This window comes from Rhagoletis pomonella, unplaced genomic scaffold (assembly GCF_013731165.1).
Source record: "Rhagoletis pomonella isolate Grant_MI unplaced genomic scaffold, Rhpom_1.0 Rhpom_scaffold_00007, whole genome shotgun sequence".
Taxonomy (NCBI): Eukaryota; Metazoa; Arthropoda; class Insecta; order Diptera; family Tephritidae; genus Rhagoletis; species Rhagoletis pomonella.
Genome location: NW_023458561.1, coordinates 17,200,428 through 17,209,109, shown reverse-complemented (window position 1 = coordinate 17,209,109; position 8,682 = coordinate 17,200,428). Strand labels below are relative to the sequence as shown.

General features: G+C 35.2%; 1 protein-coding gene across 1 annotated transcript in view; it reads left to right on the top strand.

The window, feature by feature from the left end:
• The window catches only part of LOC118742386 (long-chain fatty acid transport protein 4), a 44,716-nt gene extending 40,724 nt beyond the window's left edge, over nucleotides 1–3,992 (top strand). The window contains exons 2-7 of the mRNA XM_036474421.1: nucleotides 1,238–1,451; nucleotides 1,520–2,010; nucleotides 2,068–2,218; nucleotides 2,325–2,719; nucleotides 2,790–3,229; nucleotides 3,285–3,992. Of these exons, the coding sequence (XP_036330314.1) occupies nucleotides 1,255–1,451; nucleotides 1,520–2,010; nucleotides 2,068–2,218; nucleotides 2,325–2,719; nucleotides 2,790–3,229; nucleotides 3,285–3,593 (1,983 nt within the window). The 5' untranslated portion in view covers nucleotides 1,238–1,254 and the 3' untranslated portion in view covers nucleotides 3,594–3,992. The remainder of the gene's footprint in view (nucleotides 1–1,237; nucleotides 1,452–1,519; nucleotides 2,011–2,067; nucleotides 2,219–2,324; nucleotides 2,720–2,789; nucleotides 3,230–3,284) is intronic.
• Nucleotides 3,993–8,682: the final 4,690 nt, after the last annotated feature.

Genomic DNA, 8,682 nt, shown 5'->3' with positions numbered 1-8,682 from the left:
TTTTTAACAGAAGATCTGTAAAAAAATCTGCATAGACTTTATTTCGAGTATGAATATGTTTCACAATTCTACAAATACAAATAAGACGATGTTTTACCAAAAGTTGATCAATTTATACTGAACAATGTGGAATCCACATATCGAAAATATTGCCATTGCAAACAACCCTTTCACCGCCTTCTTGACCTTATCGCAATAATAAAATACCATTTTATCAGTTTCCACCTTCGTAGATCTAAAACTCAGGAAAAATTCGTTGACGGATGACGTCTTTCAGGCATACATAGATAACATCGTCCGATTCATCTACCAAAAAACGTTTCACTCGGATTTTTATAGGCCAGGCTCCCCTGAACCGCTTTGGTCTTTATGCGTTCTTATTGGAAGCATAAACATTTAGGTACCGAGAATCGAAAGTATTGGATACTTTTTAAATCGTTACCGAGTATCGATCAATACTTAAAAGTACCGACTCAACACATCACTATTGATTTTGTGCCACAAAAGTGGTCCCTACAGCTTTACGTCGACTTTGAATGGCGATTGTATTTTATGAGAAGTTGTTTTTAATGTTTTAATGGCAGAAATACGCATGAATCAACTAAACAGATCACCCAGCACGGCAACCGTGTATTTGTAATTGCATTTGAGAAAAAAAACAAATAATTGATGACGTCATTTTTTAATCGGTTGTTTCATTCACACACATGGTTTCGTTCCTTTTCATTCACATGGCGGCGAAAAAATGACGTCATTGCAAAAAAAAATACTTTTTTTCTCGCACGCCGTCCTGGGTGATCTTATTCGTTCGTTCATGAGAAATACGCTCGAAAGTTCGCGCAGTTCTAACCACTACACCAAAGCCGCCTACATATGTAGCACCAACTAGAGCTTAATTCGGTATAATTTTGTGTATGTCTACTGTATAACAAAAACGTAATTGATTTGCAATGGGGTTTATTAAACCTCATCTACCGTAACTGTGTACGGAAGCCTGAATGTCCCAACTACGCTCTCCTTTGCTTTAAACGTTGCTGGAATTCATAATTGTCTTGCAAAGAAATAAAAAATTTGTTATTTCGAGAAGGAAGTAATAATAAGTTAAGGATATGACTGGATCTAGTTTCACCGTTTATTTCCTCTTCTTGATTTTTTGGCAGTAATTGCTCTACACAGACTGCTATTGTACTAAATAAATCATTGCATATATGGGTGTTTCTTGTGCGTTTAATTTCAGATTTGCAGAATACCGCCATGCAGGTTTTGTTGGAGCTGAACTTTAGGCAACGTAACTCTACCCGTCTTGCCATAATCCTCTCTGGAATGCTTGCATTCATCTTATTCAAAGATAGTACGAGAGGATGCCTCTTTCTAGGAGCTGCTTTGGCTTTGATGCTTAGGAATCCAACGATTGTCTATGCCTACGGGAACACTATTAAACGCGATATTGTGTAAGTGTAACGAACCTTGCCTCTCTCCATGTTCCCTTGCACGCTTATTTACGATTTTCCTTTTTCAGAGCCGGCTACCGCTTTGTCAGATTGACCATTTTCATAATGCTAATGGAACGCAAAAAATGGACGATAGCTCGCATTTTTCAAGAACGTGCGAAAAAGCACCCGCAAAAGCCCTGCTTGGTAATAGATAATCGATCGTTAAGCTTTCAGCATGTAGAGGAATACACAAACAAAGTTGGCTCATACTTCAAAGCACGTGGATTAAAACGGGGTGATTGCGTAGCACTGATCATGGAAACTAGACCAGAGTATGTGTGTCTGTGGCTCGGCCTCTCGAAGATTGGCGTAGTCACAGCGTTGATAAACTCTCATTTACGGCGTGACTCACTGCTACATTCCATCAAAGTGGCAAAGGCCCGCGTCATTATATTAGGTACCGAACTTACCGAAGCCTTGGAAGAGATTACTGATGATATTGAAATCAAAGCCATGCCAGTGTATCAATTCAGCGATGAAAATCAAAGAGACAATGATAACCTTCACCTTATTAACGGTAAGTTTAGGAGTTTTGGTGTTCAACAAACATTATAATAGCTCTTATTGAATGCAGGTGCAATTGACCTTTACAATGCCTTACAATTGCAACCTATTGAAGACTTGCGTTCGTGCATTGCCGCTTGCAGCCCTAAAGACAAGCTTCTATATGTGTATACATCAGGTACAACGGGTTTACCAAAGGCCGCGGTAATAAATAACTTAAGGTAAGTGAATTAGCACGTACATAGGTGAAATATCCTCTTACAGCAAACTACGATGAAAATGAACTAGTACATTAATTTATACATGCATTCGAATACATGTATGTAGATACTTATTTATGGCCAGCGGAATCTACCACTTGCTCGCACTCAGAGCCAGCGATGTGATATATAATCCATTGCCTCTTTATCATACTGCAGGTGGTATTCTTGGAGTGGGAAATGGTCTGGTAAATGGCTGTACCATTTCCATGCGTAAGAGGTTTTCAGCGTCGAACTTTTGGAAGGATTGCATCAAGTATGATTGTACAGTGGCTCAGTATATTGGCGAGTTGTGCCGTTATCTGCTGTCCACCCCGCCGAAACCAGAGGACACTGAACACCGTCTTCGCTTAATGTTCGGAAATGGTCTGCGGCCGCAAATTTGGTCGCAATTCGTATCCAGATTTAATATTCCGCATATCGGCGAAGTCTATGGGTCGACTGAGGGCAACTCAAATTTAGGTAAACGGTAAACATGAGTATTTATTAAAAATATTAAGAACACATTTTTTCTGTCATTTATAACTTTCAGCCAATGTAACGAATCAAGTGGGTGCTGTAGGGTTTATACCACTTATTGCACGTTACTTTTACCCTGTACAAATTATTAAATGTGATGAAGAAACGGGTGAGCCTATCCGAAGTTCTACGGGGTATTGCATACGCTGTCCACCCGGAGAAACCGGATTGCTTATAGGTAAGGTGAATCCGAAGCGCGCGGTGACTGCTTTCAATGGGTATGCTGATAAGGAGGCATCTGAGAAGAAATTGCTGCGAAATGTGTTTAGTAAGGGTGACATTTATTTCAACTCTGGAGATATGATGGTTCAGGACATTCTGGGATATTTCTATTTCAAAGACCGAACGGGCGATACATTCCGTTGGCGTGGTGAAAATGTTGCAACACAGGAAGTGGAAGCGATCATAACAAATGTTGTTGGTTTAAAAGATTGCGTCGTATACGGTGTAGATGTAGGTATATCCTACGCTTATTTTCACTATTGAATATTTACCGAATTCCTCATAGGTTCCTTACGTTGAGGGAAAAGCTGGAATGGCGGCTATAGTTGATCCCGATCGCAAAGTAGACATGCAACATCTATCGGCAGGAGTTCGGGGCAGTTTGCCAGCATTTGCACGACCTCTATTTATAAGGCTTATGAACGATATTCCTCGTACCGCTACTTTTAAGCTGAAAAAGAGGGAGCTTGTGCGCGAAGCCTTCGATATCCGTCGGATAAAAGATCCCGTATTTTACTTAAACAAAGATGGCATGTATCGCCTGCTTACACAAGAGCAATTCGAAGATTTGTTAGAGGGTAGAGCTGGACTGTAAATGAAAATGATTTCGAAGCTTTAAGAGATAATAGGAAGCTTTGGATTTTAGTTTAAGATTGAAAATTACAATGTTGTTAAGTCAACAAAAAATTGTATTTCCACAATACAATATTTTACTGGAAAATCAAAAAAAGGCAACACGCAAACCCGAAATTTATTAGAAATATCACGATTGCAAAGTCGAAGTAGTTCAAAAAAATGTTTAAAACATGTTTTGAAGGAGTAGATAGTATTTCACATGTAAACCATAAAACTAAAAGTTTCCGGATGTGGAAATATCATTTGATATCTATGTACGTTTAAGTAAAACGGGTCGCAATAAAACAATGAAGAGCCATATTCAATACAATAACTTCCATATCACACACCTAGATCTGAAGTACGATCAACTCGAAAAAATAAAGATTTTTTTTTGCATATATTAAAGCATTGGACTTACCTCCAATGAATGCAAATATTGTTTTCTTCATGATTATATACACTTACTAAAAAACTATTGTTATTCCTGCTTTTGTATTAATTGCGTTAAATTTGTGCGATCCACAAGCAGCTATATTTCCCGAACTGAATTTTGAGTTAGCTCACTTTAGATCTGGGTGTGCGATATTATCTTGCGTTCAACTGCTAAAAATTCTTATTCTGCGCCGTTTCAAAGCAAGTATTTAATTAGTTAGGGACTTGGCAATGCCAATTAGCGTCAGTTGACGCAGAAGAGAAATAGCTGGCATATAAATGTTCTAAATTCTCCCAATTTAAGGGGTGATTTAACCATCGTTCGAAAAATTCGTTTTATAAAGAGAAACTGGAAATCGAAAAATTAAGAATTACGTAGTATATTTGCAAAGTCGCGCGAAGAGATCAAATTATATGCTCGAAAACTGCATAAATGTTGCATTTATTCTGTGAAATTTGCGTGTTCTTTAGTCAGCATTCTCGATGGGTTGTTTGTTCTTTTCTCAAATTGTTGCCCTCTGGCCCGACAAAATAGAGCTGGAAAACAATTGATGGTACAACCAATAGTATCGATAATTTCCAATTTCCCTCACTATCGATGTTTTTTCTGTAAATATCGATGGTTTTTCTAACAAGTATACCATTTGTTAGAAAAATATTTTGACTGCGTTTCTTTTTACATTCCGGATAATCCCATTTCACAGCCGGAATAAACAGAATGCGTTTGAAATATACGTTAATATATCACAAGGAGCGTTCTAAAGAATAAGTAAACAAAAAAGTTTATTCCAAACGTTCAGAATGAATAAAGAAATGCAGCCTTTATGAAAATATCACACATTTTCGGTTCTATTAACGAATTCATCCAAGGTATGATTTTCGTGCAATCTTTTAAAGTTTATAAATTAATGATTATCTAGACCAGAGATAGGCAAAGTGGCTCCCAGGAGCCTTTTGCACTTAGGAGCCGGCTTGGCAGATTTAGGTGTTAGATGTAGGCTTGCCAACCGTACTATAATATAAAGTATTGTACTATTTTTTCGGACTATACTGTTGGAAAAAATATACTACGCAAAAATACTATATTCCTTTAATTCTAAATATTAATATATTTCAGTAATTTGCAAGGAAAAATGTATATTACAATGGATGAGCTTTATCCTCTAGTAAAAATATTGAAAGAAATATTCTTTAAAATAAAAGGTCATACTGAGATTAATAATAGAACCACAGATCAAAAATTGCAACATTTTTAAAAATTAATTACCAAATTTATTTAAAATTATTTCGTTCCTACTCTCTTTACCTGCAACCAGGGTTGCCGTTTTGGGCTTTTCCTACCAAAATTGGTAGGTTTTTTGCTCATTGGTAGGATGGTAGGACGCTTAAAATGTTGGTAGGTTTCTTTGCTCATAATACAGAACACAGCTCTGGTTTGTTGTAGTGTGTCACTTGTTCAGCACTGTGTGTAGGCTTGCAAAATTGGGACAAAATCAATTTTACCCTCATTCTGTTTCTTGGATGTGTCCAACTGTTTGCTAAATACCTTAAAAAACTCGTTGCTTACTGGTATAGGCAGAATTTCACCAATTACCTTCGGCGATTCTCTGAACTCCATATACGCTAAAAATAGTTGTATCCACTGGGTATCTAAAGCGATATCAAGTGAGTGAAGTGATGGACGTAAAGGCAGGTTTATAGATCAGATCTTTTTCTTTGACATGCAGTGGCGAATCGATAATAGATTCAACAGTGAAAAGGCTTTTGAAATATTTTAAATGGCACTAGAAGGGCGATCCAAATGCATATTACATAACAAATGTACGTGTTTACAGAATATGTTATTTTTTATCATACACGAAAATTAAAAAGAAAACAACTTCTTCAGTAAATCGGAGGATCTCAAAGTTTTTAACCGCAACTCGAAGAAGTTAATGGCAAACCCGCAGCACGCAGAGTTTTCCCCCAGCGGGGCGGCTCCTAGACCCGGACATTTTGCAAGCCCAACCGTGAGGCTTATTTTTACCTTACTTATTTATGTACATATACAGTCAGTGTCAAAAACATGAATACCCAGACGTTTCTTTATTTATATTTTCCATACCAATTGTTTATTTTTTTTTATAAAAATATAGTTAGTTCAACAGCAAAACCAGCAGAATCAATTTTTTAAATTTCATAAATAACTCGGGAAAATTCAAGAACTACCTAAAAATTGTTTTCAAAATTTTCAACTTTGCAACTCCATTTCTTAGAAAAGTTCTGGGTATGCAGTTTTATTAATCTTCCAAGTAAACAAAAAGATCGGAATAATAGTTAGTATATAGTTATTTAAGTACATATTATACATAGCACAAAAAACGGCGTCTGCTTTGCGAAAAACCGAAAAAATTACAAAAAGTGCGCATGGTTTATAGTTTTAATAAAGCCTGAAATATATATTTATATATATAAATAAGCTATGAAATAAAAAAAATTGGTTCTGCTGGTTTTTGCTGTAGAATTAATTATATTTTTATAATAAAATAAAAAAAAAATGGTATGGAAAATATAAACAAGAAAGTCGTCAAAATGTCAGGGTATTCATATTTTTGACGCTGACTGTATATACTTCATAATAAATATGTGTATGCAAATGAGTTATGTATAAAAATTCTACGTCGGAATTTTATTTTTCTGCTACGATTTTTCGCTTCATTTACTCCAAAGGCTTTATTAAAACTTTATTTTGTCATTTTTTTCGGTTTTTCGCAATTTATCCGAATTTATCTTTTTGTTTACCTGGATATCTTATTTTAAGTATAAAAACCAGCAAAAAAATGTATTTACTGCCGTCAAACGCCGTTTTCTTAAATGGTAGGAAATAAGCCATTTCGGTAGGGTTTTGAACCAGCGCTTGGTAGGAAAGAAAGTTTTTCAGTGGTAACCCTACCTGCAACTTCGGCATTCACATAGAGAGTTTTTTCCATTATGAATGTCAAATGGGGAGATGAGAGAAACAAAGCGACTACCTCACTAATAAAAATGAACTTTTGATTTATAATAATTTAAATATTGACTGCGTTAAAGCATATGATACTTTCAAAGAAATTCAAAGAGAAAATAAGAAAGAAAAAAGAAAGATTTACACTTAAAAAGCGTTTTAATTCTTTCTTTTAAATATAATACTATATTTATTTGAAGTGTACTATATTTTTTTAGATTTTTTTGAGAAAGTACTATAAATTTCTTAGAAAACGTTGGCAACCCTAGTTAGATGAGGGGTAATATCAAGAGACAGCATGAAAGGGGGAAGAGGGGCGTATTAAAATTTCTTGTACTCCGACGCAGGATGCTCTTAACGCATTTTTTACACCCCTTTTACCCTGGGAACTGATTTACATCTTGCGTAGCACTTGCTGGCTCTTTGACTGCTCCAAGAGCCAAAAATCTGCCCATCCCTGGTCTAGAAAAATATATAATTTGACGAATATTTTATGGAGCTGAAATTACCGCCAAACTAAAAAATCCCCGGGCAATAAATTAATTCGTATTGATATTTTGGTTGTCTCAAGCAATGGTTTCTATAGTTCATAACAGTCAAACCAGGAATTATACAGCTTTTAAATGTATACCAGTTCATATTTAAAACTTGACCAGTTAAACAAGGACGTTAAATATTCAGCCAAACTCAAAATTGTTTTGGCTAAGACCGCGTATGTATTTATGTTTATATTTTTAACAAGTAACAAAGTCTAAGTTCGGGCGGAGCAAGTATTAAATGTAGTTTTTACACCTTTCCGAAAACTACCCCTGTATGGTAAGGAGGGATGGTTTTACAACCATTTCAAACATCTTCGATAGAACGTTCAGTTAGAAATAATGAGATAAACTTATATAGATATATATGAGCGGCATCACGCATATTTTCCAAACCTCCATAATAACGTTACTTCTTTTCAAGAAATTGTTGTTAGAATCAAGTTTGAGTAAATTAGCGTCTTTAAATGGCGAAATATCGAAGTTTCAAGTATTTTTGGAATTTACTGTTATATGAAAAGTGGGCGTAATTTTAGTCCGATTTCAAGAAATTTCAACGTTTTGCTTTTGTGTGGCAAGCGCAATAATTATATTATATATTATATATATATATATATAGATATATATATTATATATTATATATTATTATAATCGTACCAAGTTTCGTACATATTGATCGAACGGTTACCGCGATACACATATGTAGCCATAAGTGGGTGGTGCCACGCCTATTTTCCAAAATTTTATCATAAACGTATTTTTTGCTAAAGAGTTATCGCAAAAATAAATTTTGAATAAATTAGCTCCCGTATTTACTGATTTATCGAAGATTTCGTATTTCTCTAAATTACCGTTAAAGGGAATGTGGGAGTTATTATTGCCGGATTTTTTAAATTTTTAGCTGTTTGTTATGGTGTACGGAGGCCAACAATTGAAACAAGTTTATGAGAAATTGGTGAAATGGTTTCCGAGATATAAACATGTATTAATAAGTAATAATAATGGCTACACCCATTTTCCAAAAATTTATGATATTCTTATTTTTCGTCTAAAAATCATTGTAAATATTAATTTTGAGTGAATAAGCTTCAGGAGTTACTAAAATATTGCAGTTT